Source organism: Salmo salar, chromosome 11, assembly GCF_965601325.2.
Source record: "Salmo salar chromosome 11, fSalSal1, whole genome shotgun sequence".
NCBI classification, from domain to species: Eukaryota; Metazoa; Chordata; class Actinopteri; order Salmoniformes; family Salmonidae; genus Salmo; species Salmo salar.
Window position 1 is genome coordinate 96,899,966 of NC_138301.1, and position 19,772 is coordinate 96,919,737.

The 19,772-nt window shown below is 43.7% G+C and overlaps 2 protein-coding genes across 3 annotated transcripts in view; one reads left to right on the top strand and one right to left on the bottom strand.

The window, feature by feature from the left end:
• LOC106563268 (astrotactin-2) overlaps positions 1-19,772 on the bottom strand; it is a 537,304-nt gene that overhangs the window by 139,907 nt on the left and 377,625 nt on the right. For both annotated transcript variants that reach the window (XM_014128700.3, XM_082958176.1), the window contains 3 exons: positions 9,050-9,174; positions 6,663-6,767; positions 6,300-6,479 (listed from right to left, as the gene is read on the bottom strand). In XM_014128700.3, coding sequence (XP_013984175.2) covers positions 6,300-6,479; positions 6,663-6,767; positions 9,050-9,174 — 410 coding nt within the window. The remainder of the gene's footprint in view (positions 1-6,299; positions 6,480-6,662; positions 6,768-9,049; positions 9,175-19,772) is intronic.
• trim32 (tripartite motif containing 32) lies at positions 794-5,456 on the top strand. The gene is made up of 2 exons (XM_014128708.3): positions 794-1,140; positions 2,001-5,456. The coding sequence occupies exon 2, from the start codon at positions 2,012-2,014 to the stop codon at positions 4,037-4,039; it is 2,028 nt and encodes a 675-aa protein (XP_013984183.1). The 5' UTR covers positions 794-1,140; positions 2,001-2,011; the 3' UTR covers positions 4,040-5,456.

Here is a 19,772-nt window from a genome sequence, read left to right on the forward strand (position 1 = left end):
CCTGGGATCCAACAGGGTTAAAACAATTACATCACAACAAAACACAACAACCACCTACATCATAAATAAAACAATACATCATACAAGGTATTATTTCATTATTACTCTATTATTACAACCCTGTAGCTCACTACAAATACATTTTGTAATAAGACCTTTGCTGCCATCTAGGGGTCAGCTGATATACTATTTTCCATGGGTTGCAGCATCTGCACACATCTGCCCATGACTGTACATAACTGTAGGCTACTGCTAGAGATGGATACTTTTCACGGTTCAAAGGATATGTCTTCTTACTGTCCTCATTTATTTTCATCCTGTTACTACAGGATGTAAGAGCATCGTATTACATTTCATGGAAGGCATGTCTATAAATCCTGCATTGCTCTCAAATGGCCCACATAATTTCATGATAAATGATTTGAATAATTTATTATCTGGTACAGGATTTTAAGAGGTGTGCCGTTATTCAGAAAGGAGGAATCATCAAATGGTGTATAATGCAATGCCCATGAAATTAGAATAATATATTTTCTTTGCTAAAACTAGAGACAGTGTTGTATTGTACTAATAAACAGACATTCCATTTAATACTAGCTACATTATTTAATACATGATCTTATAAAACTTAATTTCCCATATATCCCTGTATAAAATAATTCCAAACTGATTGACAAAAAATAACTGCCAACCACTTTGAGACCCTGTCCCAGATGCAGATGCAAGAGCCAATGAAAATAGAGGTGGTTGGAGAATAACGCCTCGATCCCACCCACAGTATTTTGCGCCAAATGGTACGTAGCATCATCTGGATATGTGTGCAATGAAACTTCAACATTCGCTTTCTGCTACCATTTCTGTCAAGCCGTCTACACATACAGTTTGTTGCATACATTCGATAAATCCAACGTATGCACCACACATAACGCACAGCAACTGCCTCTGCAACACAATGCTGCAAGGCAAAACGCAGCGTTCCATTGGAAATTAATGTACTTCTTCTGATGTACCAAGTACTGTCGGTGGGATCGAGGCGTAAGTATTACGTAAAGTTACGCCAACACCGCAGTCTCGCTTCAGTGGCAGCAGCACACCCACTAAACGCCCCTGTACCACGACAGATCTGACATTGAAACCAAGGTAAGATTTTATGCTAGTTTAAGATGTCAACCGAATAAACCTAGACCTTTAGGATCATAGCATGTATATACTTGACTTTGAAAATCCACTCGATCATGAATTCTTACGTGACTGCCCCAAACTGGAAGTCACACCGCGATTTGGGGAGGCCTCCAACTGCAAGCTGCCTAACATAACTCGCGCTAGCATCAGCAAACAAAACATCAACATGCCACGAGATTATCAATTATTCATTGTGTGTAGTACAACTGTGCAGAGATGCGTCGTCTGCTTGCAAATAACTGGCCATGTAGTGACCGCTTGATTTGAGAAATATCCGTTATGCTAACGTTAGCTAACTTGCTAGCTAACAGCTAGCATTTAGCTAACATATTGACAGCTCAATAACACAAACGTCGCAGCATTCGTATAGCTAGGTAGCTAGCTAGTTAGTTAGCGTAGATAAGCAAGTAAGTCAGTAGTTAGTTAGCTAAATGTGGTCATGAGAAGTGGTATCACTACTTGAAAGCAGGCTAGCTTCATCTGTTGAATGATAGATTGCTGCTGCTTGTGCTACACTCCCCTTAATTATATGACCAGCTAAAGTGCACTGTATCTGTTACAGTAAGTGTACGTTTAAGTTTCCCACAGTGGAGTTTATTCTTCCAATGTTCCTGAGAGGTGACTCTGGTAACTAGAGTCTAGTAGTTTATTACTCGTGGTCAAAATGCAATGCAGCCATTTTAATGAGAAGTCATGACAAAGCATCTTTACTCTGCTTGTTATATATCAGTTGTTAGCAATGCAACCTCTTTCCAACATAAGTCATTGTCATTGATACTTTGAGTAATGAATCATTTCCATTTTTAATCCTCTCACAGGTGTGAACACGATGGCGGCAGCTTTGCCGGCTCTGGACCCGGACCTGCTACGGGAGGTCCTGGAGTGCCCCATCTGCCTGGAGACGTATAACCAGGAGCAGCTGCGGCCCAAGCTCTTGCAGTGTGGCCACACCGTGTGCAGACAGTGTCTGGAAAAGCTGCTGGCTAACACCATTAACGGCGTGCGCTGCCCTTTCTGCAGCAGGGTCTCCCGCATGAGCAGCATCTCCCAGCTGGCCGACAACCTCACTGTGCTCAAGATCCTGGACTGTGCCAGCTCCTGCACCACCGCCGGTGCCCTCATGTGCAAGTCCTGCCGCAACCGCCTACCCCGACAGTACTGCCTAGACTGCGGCACAGTGCTTTGCGACCTCTGCAAGGGTGAGGGCCACCAGCAGCAGGGCCACACCGTCCAGTCCATCCGGGTGGCCGCTGAGCAGCGCCGGAAGGACCTGGGTGGTAAGCTGGCATCCCTCCGCGAAGCCATGGACCACATCCAGAAAAAGAGGGCAGCCATTGACAGTCTGACAAAGAACATGCGGGTAAAGTACCGGGCAGTGCAGCAGGAGTACACCCGGGCTGAGCTGCGTCTGCAGGAGGAGCTGGGGCGCCAGCGGCGGGCCTTCGCTGCCTCCATGGCCGAGGTGGAGAAGCTTAATAGTCAGATCCTGGAGGAGCAGACATACCTGCTGAACCTGGCCGAGGTGCAGGTGGTGTCCCGCTGCGACTACCTGACCATGCAGGTGAAGCAGAGTGACATTGCCCTGTTGGAGGAGGACGGAGGGGTGAGGGACGAGGAGGAGCTGGACCTAAGGAGTAGCCTGGACCTGCCTACTCTGATCAAGCTCCAGGACCCTGAGCTGGTGACTACGGAGCACCCAGAGGCCCTGGACGTGGCCCAGCTCACCACCAAACCCTGCACCGTCAACACTGATGAGGATGAGGGGCTGCTGGAGTTTGGGGTTGGTGCCATGTGCAGGGCTGCAGGGGCGGTGGGGGACCTGTACAGAGACATTGATATAGTAATGCCTGTTGATGAGGTGTGTGCCTCACCGGGCAGCTTTAAATCGAAGTCCATGGATGAAGGGGGGCCCTCCTCTCCCGGTGATGCCAGGGCTGGCTCGGGGCCACAGCACTGCCAGTTTGTAAAAAAGATGGGTTGCAAGGGTAACCTGCCGGGGATGTTCAACCTGCCAGTTAGCATCTGCGTCACCTCACAGGGTGAGGTCCTTGTGGCTGACCGGGGCAACTACCGCATCCAGATCTTTAACCGCAAAGGCTTCCAGAGGGAGATCCGCCGCAACCCCAGCAGCATCGACAACTTCGTCCTGAGCTTCCTGGGCGCCGACCTGCCCAACCTCATCCCACTGTCCATCGCTATCACGCCTCAGGGCCTCATCGGGGTCACCGACAACTACGACAACTCGGTCAAGGTATACACCACCGACGGCCACTGTGTGGCCTGCCACAAGAATCAGCTGATCAAGCCCTGGGGCATTGCCGCCATGCCCTCGGGTCAATTTGTGGTGTCTGACGTGGAGGGCGGCAAGCTCTGGTGCCTGGCGGTGGATCGCAACGTGGGTGTTGTCAACTACAACCGCCTATGCTCGGCCGTGCGGCCCAAGTTTGTGACGTGCGACGCGGCAGGCACTGTCTACTTCACCCAGGGGTTGGGCCTGAACATTGAGAACCGCCACAACGAGCACCACCTAGAGGGGGGTTTCTCCATCGGCTCGGTGGGCACGGATGGCCAGCTGGGCAAACAGCTCAGCCACTTCTTCTCGGAGACTGAGGACTTCCGTTGCATCACGGGCATGTGCGTGGACGCAAACGGGGACCTTTTGGTGACAGACAGCGGCAGGAAGGAGATCCTGCAGTTCCCCAAAGAGGGTGGCTTCAACGTGCTCATCCAGGAGGGACTGACGTGCCCTGTGGGAGTGGCCGTCACACAGAAAGGACAGCTGATGGTGCTGGACTGCTGGGACCACTGTGTAAAAGTCTACACGTACCTACAGAGGAGACGCTCCTCCACCTGCTAGGGGCTAAGAAACTACAAATCTAGTGTGTGTGTATGGGGGTGTGTGTAGAGACGGTGAACTGTCGATCTGTCACTTTAAAATAAATGGCTTCATTCCAAACAACTCGTGCTCTTCCATGATCTGATCTCTGGTCAGTGCTTAGCAGTTCATATAATGAGCCCATATTCTAATCACTGATCCCTGGTCAGTCAGTGGGACTGGTTAGGAGCAGACTGGAACCAAGCCTGTGTCTATCTAACATTTGAGCTGCCTCGGTTGATTTTTTTTTAATGAATCACAGCACTAAAGACAGCAATAATGCATCAGTGTTGTCACTTTGGGGGTGGGGGAAACCGGTATGTCAATCAACGTGTGAAATTGTTATATTTTAATTGATGTACTATACAAAAGAGGAGATTTATGAGAATTTCTAAGCCTAATGACGTGGCAAGAAAATAAATTGCGCTTACAGGCCTTATCGGTTTAGAAGGAATGTCTAATCGAAAACTTCTCAAACCTAAATGTAAAGGATGGGATCATGGGCATGATCACTATAACCCAGCCATCAATAAAACGTATATCATGTAGTTCAAGTTGCTGACTGTAGTGTTGGACTCCCAGGGGGTTCCATCTTCAACCTACAAATGAGTGAAGTTACATGTAGACACAGATCTAGGATCAGCTTACCCTCCCTTGAACCATTAGTGGGGGAACTTCCTATTCTGTAACTTCCAATCACATATCCAGGGATTGCATTGTGCTATAATAAATGACATCCTTTATTAATCTGAGGCAAAGAAAACATACAGATGAGTACATAGGTGAAATTCTGGTAATTTATTGTGAAACCATGTTTTTGGAATCACCGAAGGATTTAAATTCAATATATTGTGGTAGACAGCATGCTAACCATGTCACTGCAATAGTCTCTCATTACAAAATAGTTTCTAAAATGATCACCACAGGTAGGCCTATTCCCTGCTTAACTGACATACCACACTACATATATTTTAAGCCGAACTGACAAATCACTACAGATATTCCAAATCTATTACATTATTTACAATATAAAAAGGCATAAAATGCTATAAAAATCAAGTGTCCTTGTTTCAATGTGATGAACAGCAAAACTGTTGCTCTCTAAATGTGATTTTATTCACTGGACTTAACTGGAGAGAGATTTCTTTACATGTAATTTCCTATTTCCTCTGAGTTAGTTTAAAAATATATATATATACACACTACTGGATGTTCTGTTTCTGTGCATTATGTGTGTTGAGTCAACCTATGTGTCTTTCAGAAGTGTGGCCTTCGGTGGAGGCAGTGACTTTACAGTATGTGTTACTATCGCATTAGATGAGTTTCTGCGTAACTTGAGTCAATTTCATGTTTGTAATGTTGATTATCTATTGAGTGCAATAAACCCAACATTGATGAAGATCTGCATGTTGTGGTTTCAGATTTATTCTTTATTGTAGATGACACTGGCCGTTGGGGAAATGTGAAAAATGTGGGGTGACTGGTAGCCTAGCGTTTAGAGCGTTGGGCCAGTAACCGAATCATTGCTGGTTCAAATACCTGAGCTGACAAAGTGAAACATATCTGTGCCCTTGAGAAAGGCACTTAACCCTAACTTTCTTCAGGGGCGCCGTACTATTATGGCTGACCCTGAAAAACAACACATTTCACTGCACCTCTCCGGTCAACAGCCCTGTGTACTATAAGCCTACCTGTTGTAAATTCTTTGGAAGTATCTGCAGTGTAGCAAATTAATTTATTCAAAGCATGTCTCTTTGTATTGCAGTGTTTACCATGCATACTTTGAACCCATTTATTTGGTAAAACATTAAACATCCTTTTCATGCTATCCACAGCCCTCACCCAGTCAGTAACAGACCAATTCCATTGTGAAGTTCTCAGTGGTGCAGCATAGTACAGTACAAAAGCCCCTTCAGGTCTTACCTAATTTTTCTGTTGCAGGAAAAACTGAATTATGAAATGCAACTGAAGGAATTCTGAGAGGCTATTCTCTTTGCTTTGTCTCAGGGGCAATGGCCACTTATAAAATCAGGAATCATGTCTGTCATGCTATGAATCATATCTCTATCTGCAACGTCCTGAACGTTGCACCATATTGAATAAGCCCCACTTTTGCTCTTTTGTCTGGGATTTAATTAACCAATTAAGACTATTGATAGTCCGCTCACCTGGATCCCTGGGTCTAAATTGATCACTGACAGGACACCTGCATTCCATGCAGCTTCCCCCTCTCCCTGCTCACCTTTCTGGTACTGCAGCCAGAGCTGCTGCTGGGCCTTCTTGCTGGGGAAGTAGATGGTGCAGCTGAGCTCGGAGCCGTACAGGGCCTCAGACACGTAATGGCTGCCGTACTGCTGGATGAAGGACAGCAGCTCCTCTCTGGTGCTCTCTGCAGTCAGCGTCTTCAGAACCTTGGAGAAACCTGGGAACCGTGGAGGGGAAATAATTTGGAACAAATTGAATGGTAGTTATAGCTGAAGCAAAAAAAAGTTGTTTTGTAAATGCTGTATGATTTACTGTATGTGTTTTCCGTGCAGTATGATAGTTTAGTAGTGGTAAGCTTGTAAAATAGTGAAATATATGACAGTAAATTGACACTTAATACCTGTAGACAAGGTGATGGCGCTGAGCTTGACTTTGTACAGGTTGCTCCTCACTCTCCACTGCTGAACCATGGGATAGCCCATAGCCTCATTAAACTGGGCATCGCCTGCAATGGACATAGACACATATATATAGTCATGAATTACTTCCACAATTTTAGTAGGCCCAAATTTGTTCATGCATTGAAAGCTATGGATAATTTGTGTCAGAGTTTTAGTTACACAGGCACATTTGTAACTGTCCGAAGTGCATTAGCTAGCTTTGTTTCTCTTTCACACAAACACTGTCTGTGTACAGTGTGTATCCTGTTGTTTCCAACAACACTATTTGTCTCGGCACGAAAGTTCCCACCCCGTGCGTAATCAATGGCAGACGGCCGCAATAGCTCCAATTCGATTTCCAGCATTAAGGCGTGAGCAATCTCACCTCCGTAATTGCATTACCAAACTATCATATGAGTCTGGGTCAGCACAGGGCCATTAGAACACAGGAGTGAAGAGAACAACAACATAATTCCCACTTAAACCTAAATAATTCATTTATTCCCAGTTGTGTTCGGAGAAGAGTAGCAGACCCTTCTGGAAACTAGTCACAGGTCAACAAGAAGCAAAGTGCTGCAGCCAATTCAGCTAATGGACAGAGGTAGTAGTCCTGAGGTGCGGTTTCAAGCCAACTGACAGAGTAGTCACGGCCCCCAAAGGGGTCGTGGGAGGGGAACACGTGGGGTGAAGAAGGTGCACGTGTCAGCTTTTAGAGGGCCTGGAGAGGTGTGTGTACGTGTGTGCCTACTGCAGAGGCATGGGGATGTCAGGAGCAATATCACAGTACAGTGCACGGGGATGAACAGTATCATTCTAGCTGACCTCACACTTGGAGTCCCACTCTTATGGGTTTATAAAGCAGAGAATGCTGCAGTATTTCTAGGTATTGAGCTTACAGGAAATGTTGCAATAATTGGAAAATAAATCCTTGACAAACAAATGTAGAAACGTATACACTAACGTTCAAAAGTTTGGGGTCACTTAGAAATGTCCATGTTTTTGAAAGAAAAGCACATTTATTGTCCATTTAAATAACATCAAATTGATTAAAAATACAGTGTAGACATTGTTAATGTTGTAAATGACGATTGTAGCTGGAAAAGGCTGATTTGTAATGGAATATCTACATAGGCGTACAGAGGCCCATTATCAGCAACCATCACTCCTGTGCTCCAATGGCACATTGTGCTAGCTAATCCAAGTTTCTAATTTTAAAAGGCTAATTGATCATTAGAAAACCCTTTTGCAATTATGTTAGCACAACTGAAAACTGTTTAAAGAAGCAATGAAACTGGCCTTCTTTAGACTAGTTGAGTATCTGGAGCATCAGCATTTGTGGGTTCGATTACAGGCTCAAAATGTCCAGAAACAAGGAACTTTCTTCTGAAACTCATCAGTCTATTCTTGTTCTGAGAAATGAAGGCTATTCCATGCGAGAAATTGCCAAGAAACTGAAGATCTCGTACAACGCTGTGTACTACTCCCTTCACAGAACAGCGGAAACTGTCTCTAACCAGAATAGAAAGAGGAGTGAGAGGCCCCGGTGCACAACTGAGCAAGAGGACAAGTACATTAGAGATGTCTAGTTTGAAAAACAGACGCCTCACAAGTCCTCAACTGGCAGCTTCATTAAATAGTACCCGCAAAACACCAGTCTCAACGTCAGCAGTGAAGAGGCGACTCCGGGATGCTGGCCTTCTAGGCAGAGTTCCTCTGTCCAGTGTCTGTGTTCTTTTGCCCATCTTTTGTTTTTATTGGCCAGTCTGAAATTTGGCTTTTTCTTTGCAACTCTGCCTAGAATTTCTCGCATGGAATAGCCTTAATTTTTCAGAACAAGAATAGACTGACGAGTTTCAGAAGAAAGTTCTTTGTTTCTGGCCATTTTGAGCCTGTAATCGAACCCACAAATGCTGATGCTCCAGATACTCAACTAGTCTAAAGAAGGCCAGTTTCATTGCTTCTTTAATCAGGACAAAAAATGTCAGCTGTGCTAACATAATTGCCAAAGGGTTTTCTAATGATCAATTTGCCTTTTAAAATCATAAACTTGGATTAGCTAACACAACGTGCCATTGGAACAAACGAGTGATGGTTGCTGATAACGTGCCTCTGTACGCCTATGTAGATATTCCATTAAAAGTCAGTCGTTTCCAGCTACAATAGTCATTTATAACATTAACAATGTCTACACTATTTCTGATCAATTTGATGTTATTTAAATGGACAAAAAAATGTGCTTTTCTTTCAAAAGTTTGGGGTCACTTAGAAATGTCCTTGTTTTTGAACGGCAGTGTATGTTCCGTATACACTTGTATAAGTGTCCAAAGAATGAGGCACACACACAAACCTGTGAGGAGTTGTAGATTTGACAGTGGCTCAGACAGCACTCCTCTACACTGCTCCTCCACAGGCAACGGGATGACCATCAGTCCATCTGCTAGCTGGGGGAAGTCCTTGATGAAGTTGTTGTCCCTGAGAGAGAAAGAGAGAAAGAAAAGCACACACACAAAACAGTCAGCCCTGTCAGACAACATTGGGTTTTCATCTCCATCAGAGTTTGTAGTAAGATAGTGTGGCTTCATTCCACTGTGTTTCAGGTGCTCCAACAGAGAAACAGGTGGTGCTACCTGATAGTGTTAGACACAGTGCAAGACCACTGACTAGAGATGCACAGCTACCGGTAATTTACCAACATTACCGGAATTTTCAGTAATTTTGGTAATGAACAGGTAATCTATGTTAATTTTGGTAATTTAGACTTGAATAACTTTTTAAAAAAATTATTCATATATAGAATGCATTTTTCTATCTGTATCCAGGAGATATCCAGGAGTTCTAGTGAATAGACCATGTGGGTGAAGAGAGAATTGGCTAATTAATGATAAAATCATCTAATCAATAATGCTATTATTTTCAATTAACTCTGGAACTCTTCCAACTACTGACTTTTTTTCACAACTGCCACCAGTTTGGCGCCAAAACATTTACAACAAAGACATATTGACATAATAAAATATATATATATTATGCTTAAACCTTCATATTAAACGCCAATGGTATTCACTAAGTTGATGGCTTATACTTAGGATAATGTTTTACAGCTTTGTCATTCATTTTTTTTATTGTATTTGATTATTTTATATACACTGCTCAAAAAAATAAAGGGAACACTTAAACAACACAATGTAACTCCAAGTCAATCACACTTCTGTGAAATCAAACTGTCCACTTAGGAAGCAACACTGATTGACAATACATTTCACATGCTGTTGTGCAAATGGAATAGACAACAGGTGGAAATTATAGGCAATTAGCAAAACATCCCCAATAAAGGAGTGGTTCTGCAGGTGGGGACCACAGACCACTTCTCAGTTCCTATGCTTCCTGGCTGATGTTTTGGTCACTTTTGAATGCTGGCGGTGCTTTCACTCTAGTGGTAGCATGAGATGGAGTCTACAACCCACACAAGTGGCTCAGGTAGTGCAGCTCATCCAGGATGGCACATCAATGCGAGCTGTGGCAAGAAGGTTTGCTGTGTCTGTCAGCGTAGTGTCCAGAGCATGGAGGCGCTACCAGGAGACAGGCCAGTACATCGGGAGACGTGGAGGAGGCCGTAGGAGGGCAACAACCCAGCAGCAGGACCGCTACCTCCGCCTTTGTGCAAGGAGGAGCAGGAGAAGCACTGCCAGAGCCCTGCAAAATGATCTCCAGCAGGCCACAAATGTGCATGTGTCTGCTCAAACGGTCAGAAACAGACTCCATGAGGGTGGTATGAGGGCCCGACGTCCACAGGTGGGGGTTGTGCTTACAGCCCAACACCGTGCAGGACGTTTGGCATTTGCCAGAGAACACCAAGATTGGCAAATTCGCCACTGGCGCCCTGTGCTCTTCACAGATGAAAGCAGGTTCACACTGAGTACATGTGACAGACGTGACAGAGTCTGGAGACGCCATGGAGAACGTTCTGCTGCCTGCAACATCCTCCAGCATGACCGGTTTGGCGGTGGGTCAGTCATGGTGTGGGGTAGCATTTCTTTGGGGGCCCGCACAGCCCTCCATGTGCTCGCCAGAGGTAGCCTGACTGCCATTAGGTACCGAGATGAGATCCTCAGACCCCTTGTGAGACCATATGCTGGTGCGGTTGGCCCTGGGTTCCTCCTAATGCAAGACAATGCTAGACCTCATGTGGCTGGAGTGTGTCAGCAGTTCCTGCAAGAGGAAGGCATTGATGCTATGGACCGCCCGTTCCCCAGACCTGAATCCAATTGAGCACATCTGGGACATCATGTCTCGCTCCATCCACCAACGCCACGTTGCACCACAGACTGTCCAGGAGTTGGCGGATGCTTTAGTCCAGGTCTGGGAGGAGATCCCTCAGGAGACCATCTGCCACCTCATCAGGAGCATGCCCAGGCGTTGTAGGGAGGTCATACAGGCACGTGGAGGCCACACACACACTACTGAGCCTCATTTTGACTTGTTTTAAGGACATTACATCAAAGTTGGATCAGCCTGTAGTGTGGTTTTCCACTTTCATTTTGAGTGTGACTCCAAATCCAGACCTCCATGGGTTGATAAATTGGATTTCCATTGATTATTTTTGTGTGATTTTGTTGTCAGCACATTCAACTATGTAAAGAAAAAAGTATTTAATAAGATTATTTCTTTCATTCAGATCTAGGATGTGTTGTTTAAGTGTTCCCTTTATTTTTTTGAGCGGTATATTTTACATGCGATAAGGCCACACAGAGGGCCAGAGATAATTACAGACACATGTGATCATCTGAAGTACCCCAAAAAGGCCACTAGATGTCATCTAATAAAATTCCCCCAAAAACTTGAAAGCTACCAAAATGATGGTAGTTTACTGGTAAACGTAGAACGTTTCCAGTAATATACCCTCCCTTTGCAACCCTACTACTGACTCTGCATCAAACAACACCTTCATATTCTCTCATTACAATGACAATGACTGGTTTATCAGACAGCAACAGGATGTTCCTTTGCACCAAGGGGCTGCTGGAAGGATTACAGAGGCTATAAAGAAATGGGATGTTCTGTCAGGTTGAGTTGAAACTACTAGATACAGTTGAAGAGTGATATGTAATGGCTTGGGACCGTTACCACAACTCGCTGGTTGGATCAAGTATCTCAACAGCATAGTAAGGAGATATATTGTAGTGTGATAGTTTAGAGGTCTAACTGGGGAGAAAGAGACCAGTGTCTGGTTGCAGTAGTATGGGGGAATTGACTGACTGTGTGGAGAATGTGAGAGAGTGTGCCGGTTGGCTGCCCTTTAAAAGACTGGTAACAGGACAGGGACCTGCAGGGAGAGATAAGCTCTGCCCTGGAATCCTCTGTACTTCTGTCTCTCTCAGCTGGAGAAGGAATGAGAGGGAAGGGGGCAGGGAAAGGGATATGGATGGAGGGAGATGTCGAGAAATCAGATGGAAAGCGAGAGAAGTAAAGAAAGGAGGGAGAAAGGGAGGAAGAGGCAAGTCCAATGCCACAATCCAGTCTACTCCTCTAACCTAGAAAATGGTGTTTCTACTTCATACTTCTACATTCCCAGCTTTCATACTTCTCAATTGAATTGACCCTTTCTTTAAATCAGGGGTGTAGGCATTGGTGGGCCTGAGTGGACACAGAGCCATCCACTGGGAAGCCAGGCCCACCCAATCAGAGCATAAACAAGCTTTTTTCTGGCTACGCCCCTTCTTTAAATCTGACCTTCCAGTTTCAGACTGAAAAACATAAGTGAGTGTGATGCAGTTCATGTTATACACATGGTATTGTGCTGAACATTATTGGGTTATGGAGGACAGCAGACACACAGACAGACATATAGACATAGACCCATAATACTCTTTCATGGTGACTGAAACATGTCTCAGAGAAAAGAGAGGTCAAATTCTCTTTTACATTCATTTTACATCTCTGTACTGTTTGTGCTAGACATTTACATTTCCCACCACCCACCAAAGCCTGCATCTTCCTGTGAAAACACAGAAGATAACCTCTTTGAGCGGACAAGGATAGCGTGCAGCAATTGCTCTCTGCTGTCTCAGCATGCTCCCTGGTGACTCTCCCTCTATCTTTTCGTCTGAGCTCTGAGCTGTTCCTTTTCTCGCTCTATCTGATTCTCACTTTCATGTGTTCTGTCTGGAGTTCTGTCTACTTCTGTCTACTCTCCACCTTCCCTTCTCATTGTCTTTCAGGAGAGCTTTCCCCCTAACCGCAGAGGCTGTTAGAGGCAATCACAGCCTCCTTTTACCCCGGGACTGGAGAGGAAACTCAAGGGCAGAGAGAGGTGCCGTAAGAAAAAGATCCCCCTGCTGTGCTCACAGAAACCATATCGATTACCAAATTAAGTCAGAGAGAGTTGGGAGCTCGGTGCGGAACGAGAACCTGGAGGGACATGTCCCCTCCAATATGAAGCTTTATGGATTTTTCACACCCAAACAAGACTGTGTCCTTGTCACCCACCTGGGCGCCTTATTCATTCCTTTATTTACTTTGCAGTGTGTTTTGGCCAGGAGAGCAACAGTGGAGCGAGAGGTCTTTTTGCTGCTCATTATTGGAGAAAAGTGTTATTGTTTTGTATCATTACACTGCTGGAGAAGTGGAAAATTGGGTTAAGAATGAGAATGAGATTGGAAGTGGCACTCGTAGATTCTAGATGCGCCGTTCTCTCTAAAGAAAAGTGGATACAGTGGAGTGGTGATCACTATAGTGTGATTAGACTCTCGCTTGCTGTCGTCAGCTCTGAAACATGACGGAGGAGATGCCAACATGGATGAAACACAATGGTGGATTAAGGAGAAGAATTAACCCAGCTTTCAAAACACTTCCAGTTGGCTATTTATAACATGTATCTGCTCTATCTTTCCCTTTCCCTATCCGTTCAATAAGTCATTTTAGCAATATTGTTGGTGAAAAGCTGTTTCCAAGCTGAAATGCAGGAGCAACAATTACTCATTACAATATTAGCTTTAAAACCAGAATGTCTGTAAGTAGCAGACAATAAAAAATATACATAACAAAGCAGACAACAGGATGGAGTGAGGGATGATGAGTTATTGATGAACCATTACACACACACACACACACACACACACACACACACACACACACACACACACACACACACACACACACACACACACACACACACACACACACACACACACACACACACACACACACACACACACACACACCTGTGAGGTTTATAGTGTAGTCTGTATGCGTTCCACTGTTGTGAGCATGGTATGTTACCATCCTGTATGTTTCATTCAGTACCCCTGTGTGTTCATTAGGAGGACTGAGACTAAGCTGTCCTGCCAAGCTTTATCCTTGTGCTGCCTACATGCCTCCAAATGGGCTAAACTCTCCCCATTTAAATAAGGGCCTCCATGTTGAGTTGAGCACAAGTTGCTGTTGCAATGAGACAGACAATAGGTCCAGTGTTTATAAATAATCAGGCCCACGCGTCGATGTGGAAATATGAACAACTTTCTCCATTGCTCTCTTGATTTGCTGCAACTCTTTCTCTCTGAATTACTTCCTTTCTATCTAGCACATTCACGCACGCACGCACACACACACAAATGCACTTAAGATTCCTGACTATAATAGCTTATTTGAAGCTGTACTATTTGTGCTAGACATTTCCCACCACCCACCAAAGCCTTCCTCTTCCTACTAAACACAGAAGATAACCACTTTGAGTGGATGAGGGTAGTGTGCAGCGATTGTTCTCTGCTGTCTCAGCACGCTCCCTGGTGACTCCCTCTATCTCGCTGTCTGAGCTCTGAGCTGTTCCTTCTCTCTCTCTCTCTCTCCTCCCACATTCCACCTTTACTGGGCCTGTTGGTAATAGGCACACAGGCTCCTTGGGGCTCTGAGTAACCATACCAACTCCAGCATTCTGTACCATACTAGAGCTAGTCTGTGTGTGTGTGTCCATATTGATTTTATATCTAGGGAGGGGGAATTAATACGAGCACAATGTACACAACCGGTCAAAAGTTTTAGAACACCTACTCATTCAAGGATTTTTCTTTATTTTTACTATTTTCTACAGTGTAGAATAATAGTAAGGACATCAACAATATGAAATAACACATAAGGAATCATGTATTAACAAAAAAAGTGTTAAACAAATCAAAATATTATTTATATTTGAGATTCTTCAAAGTAGCCACACTTTCCCTTGATGACAGCTTTGCACACTCTTGGCATTCTCTCAACCAGCTTTATGAGGTAGTCACCTGGAATGCATTTCAATTAACAGGTGTGCCTTCTTAAAAGTTCATTTGTAGAATTTCTTTCCTTAATGTCTTTGAGCCAATCAGTTGTGTTGGGACAAGGTAGGGGTGGTATAAAGATGATAGCCCTATTTGGTAAAAGTCCAAGTCCATATTATGGCAAGAACAGCTCAAATAAGCAAAGAGAAATGACAGTCCATCATTACTTTAAGACATGAAGGTCAGTCGATATGGAAAATGTCAAGAGCTTTGAAAGTTTCTTCAAGTGCAGTTGCAAAAACTATCAAGCGCAATGATGAAACTGGCTCTCATGAGGACCGCCACAGGAATGGAAGACCCAGAGTTACCTCTGCTGCAGAGGATAAGTTCATTAGAGTTACCACCCTCAGAAATTGCAGCCCAAATAAATGCTTCACAGAGTTCAAGTAACAGACACATCTCAACAACTGTTCAGAGACTGTGTGAATCAGGCCTTCATGGTCAAATTGCTGTAAATAAACCACTACTAAAGGACACCAATACTTAGAAGAGACTTGCTTGGGCCAAGAAACATGAGTAATGGACATTAGACCAGTGGAAATTTGTCCTTTGGTCTTGAGTCCAAATTTGAGATTTTTTCCAACCGCTGTGTCTTTGTGAGACGCAGAGTAGGTGAACGGATGATCTCTGCATCCGTATTTCCCACCGTAAAGCATGGAGGAGGAGGTGTTATGGTGTGGGGATGCTTTGCTGGTGACACTGTCTGCGATTTATTTAGAATTCACACTTAACCATCATGGCTACAACAGCATTAGGGTTAGACATCCTCCTCCCTCATGTGGTACCCTTCCTGCAGGCTCATCCTGACATGACCCTCCAGCATGACTATGCCACCAGCCATACTACTCGTTCTGTGTGTGATTTCCCGCAAGACAGGAATGTCAGTGTTCTGCCATGGCCAGCGAAGAGCTCGGATATCAATCCCATTGAGCACGTCTGGGCCCTTTTGGATCGGAGGGTGAGGGCTAGGGCCATTCCCCCCAGGAATGTCCGGGAACTTGCAGGTGCCTTGGTGGAAGAGTGGGGTAACATCTCACAGCAAGAACTGGCAAATATGGTGCAGTCCATGGGGAGATGCACTGCAGTACTTAATGCAGCTGGTGGCCACACCAGATACTGACTGTTACTTTTGACCCCCCCTTTGTTCAGGGACACATTATTCAATTTTTGTTAGTCACATGTCTGTGAAACTTGTTCAGTTTATGTCTCAGTTGTTGAATCTTGTTATGTTCATACAAATATTTACACATGTTAAGTTTACTGAAAATAAACGCATCTGACAGAGCGAGAACGTTTCTTTTTTTGCCTAGTTTATTACATCTTCATCCCATAAGTATTCAAGGTAGTGCAATGTTACAGCTTTCTTATATAGCCAGTAGCCTCCCAAACTAGGCCTATCTGAAATATGAAAATTATCAATAGAATTGCCAGGAAGTCTATTGTTCTGGCAAAGATGCGTCCGCAGCAGACTGCTTAACTGTATTTCATATTGAAAATATAAACATTGTATTTTTGTCAGGCAAAACCAGAGAATATGAAACAAGTGTTTTCTGTTCACTAATCTGGATATGCGCTCCCACCTTTGCACGCAAATGCTTATGACTGGTCTTTGGTCAACAGTCAAGATGCCCAACATTTTGGTTCTGAAGCACAAATTAGATGTTATTGAGACATGAATTTTGTGCAATACCGTGGGCGTATGTTTAGTAACCAGATCAAATAGGCAAAGATGTAAATATAAAATCCAAATGGAATATGTAGCCTATGAAAAATATGTTTTTTTTCACCTTCAGTTTCACACTCGCAACCCCCCAAAACCTCCTCACAACCCCCTGGGGGTTAGGGCCCCCAGTTCGAGAACCTCTGTGCTATATCTTCAAACTCCATTACTACACAGTCATTCCCCTCATAAGATGTCCTCCCACGCATTGGTGAAATGATCCATTGCCAAATTATGTTGGTCCCGCATCCTAATACCCACCCTTATTAGATTATATTGGCAAAGGCGAAGGATGATGTGCTCTCATGGGTATATAATCATAGAGTCCAAAACCAACTCTTTATACACTCCTTTAATACATAATTAATGAGAAGAAAAAGGGATAGGGGAGGGAGGGTGGATTCAATGTGGTGCAATGTGTGTCTCGGCCACTAGAGGCTACTCTTTCTCTGTATGGTGTCCACAGTAAGGCCCTAATAGGTTTCAACAATTGGGCCAATAATACAGTTTCAACGTTTGGGCAACCTGAGATCACATCCAGACAGAAATAAATATTGTCATTGTTATATTATTATTATTATTTTTTTTGTCGCTCTCTTTCTCTTTCCTTTTCTATTTCTGTCTTTCTCTAACTAACACACATCACCCATACATGTATAATCTTTAATGATTTCTGTTGAATTCAGAGGAAATGTAATTATTACAAAATATAGAATATTTGATTCCCTCCATTTCGTGGTAATAAAACATTAGAACAAACGACACAAAACACTAAAAAGATAATTTAATCCTATTCCTTTTTTAGATTTTTTCATCACTTCTCAATTCAGCCATTTCACTGTTTTAAGCCATGTCCACTTGCCCCTTTTTGCATCCGGGAAACGCTTCATGACAGCCTCTGTGGAGGGAAAGCAACAACTAGAAGATAAAAAGCACAAAAAACAGTAAGGGGTTGGGTTTGGGCTCATAAAATTTTAATTAAAAAAAATCCATATAAATACGTAAAAAACTTAGCAGATTAAATGTAATAACAAATCCTTGGCCATTAATGCCCTATTTGCAATGATTGATTTGTAAATTCAATTAAGGGATAGTTAACTTTTTTACACCTTTAGTCAGATGGTTCCTTACCCTGAAAGTAAGGCCAGGAAAAACTGTAATCCATGATTTAGAGTTGTTTACATAGCCACTATTAACTTCAGGGGATTTTGGCCACAAACATTGAACTTTGACTAATTGCACCAATCACCACCCACAGTTTTTTTGTTAGCCATCTAACTATAAGGTCTAAAAAAAGTGAACTACGCCTTTAACATGCAGTGTTTGGTTTTCGCCAGGCATAATGGGACCCACGTCATCCAAAAAGTTATACTTTTGAATCACCTGTCCATTGAATATTCTTCCAAGAGTCTTGATGATCATCCAGGTGCTTTTTGGCAAACATGAGTCAACTTTTTGGACGACATGGGTCCTATTATGCCTGGCGAAAACCAAACACTGCATTCCACAGTAAGAACCTCATACCAACGGTCAAGCATGGTGGTGGTATGTGATGGTTTGGGGATGTTTTGCTGCCTCAGGACCTGGACGACTTGCTTTAACAGAAGGAACCATGAATTCTGCTCTGTATCAGAGAATTCTACAGGAGAATGTCAGGCCATCCGTCTGTAAACTGAAGCAAGACAATGATTCAAAACACAAAATCAAACCTACATGAAAATGGCTAAAAAGCAAAACATTTGAGGTTTTGGAATGGCCTAGTCAAAGTCCAGACCTAATCCCAATTGAGATGTTGTGGCAGGACTTGAAATGAGCAGTTCTTGCTTGAAAACACACAAATGTCGCTGAGTTCTGCATGCAAGAGTGAGCCAAAATTAATCCACAGCGATGTGAGAAGACTGATCAACATCTACAGGAAGCATTTGGTTGCAGTCATAGCCGCTAAAGTTGGCACAATCAGTTATTGACTGTAATTACTTTTTCACACAGTGGAATTGGAAGTGCATAACTTTGTTAATAAAATAAGTATATACAGTTGAAGTCAGAAGTTTATATCCACTTTAGCCAAATCCATAAAAAAATCAGTTTTTCACAATTCCTGACATTTAATCCGAGTAAAAACTCCCTGTTTTAGGTCAGTTAGGATCACCACTTTATTTTAAGAATGTGAAATGTCAGAATAATAGTAGAGAGAATGATTTATTTCAGCTTTTATTTCTTTCATCACATTCCCAGTGGGTCAGAAGTTTACATACACTCAATTAGTATTTGGTAGCATTGCCTTTAAATTGTTGAACTTGGGTCTAACGTTTCCCACAACAAGTTGGGTGAATTTTGGCCCATTCCTCCTGACAGCTGGTGTAACTGAGTCAGGTTTGTGGCCCTCTTTGCTCGCACACGCCTTTTCAGTTCTGCCAAAACATTTTCTATGGGCTTTGTGATGGCCACTCCAATACCTTGACTTTGTTGTCCTTAAGCCACAACATTGGAATTATGCTTGGGGTCATTGTCCATTTGGAAGACCCATTTGCGACCAAGCTTTAACTTCCTGACTGATGTCTTGAGAAATTGCTTCAATATATCCACATCATTTTCCATCCTCATGATGCCATCTATTTTGTGAAGAGCACCAGTCCCTCCTGCAGCAAAGCACCCCCACAACATGATGCTGCCACCCCCATGCTTCACGGTTGGGATAGTGTTCTCAGGCTTGCAAGACTCTCCCTTTTTCCTCCAAACATAACGATGGTCATTATGGCCAAACAGTTCTATTTTTGTTTCATCAGGCCAGAGGACATTTTCCAAAAAGTACAATCTTTGTCCCCATGTGCAGTTGCAAACCGTAGTCTGTCTTTTTTTATGGCGGTTTTGGAGCAGTGGCTTCTTCCTTGCTGAGCGGCCTTTCAGGTTATGTCGCTATAGGACTCGTTTTACTGTGGATATAGATACTTTTGTACCTGTTTCCTCCAGCATCTTCACATGGTCCTTTGCTCTTGTTCTGGGATTGATCTGCACTTTTCACACCAATGTACGTTCATCTC

Excerpts from the sequence above, each read along its gene's own strand:
- trim32 (XM_014128708.3), top strand. The coding sequence starts at position 2,012 with ATGGCGGCAGCTTTGCCGGCTCTGGACCCGGACCTGCTACGGGAGGTC.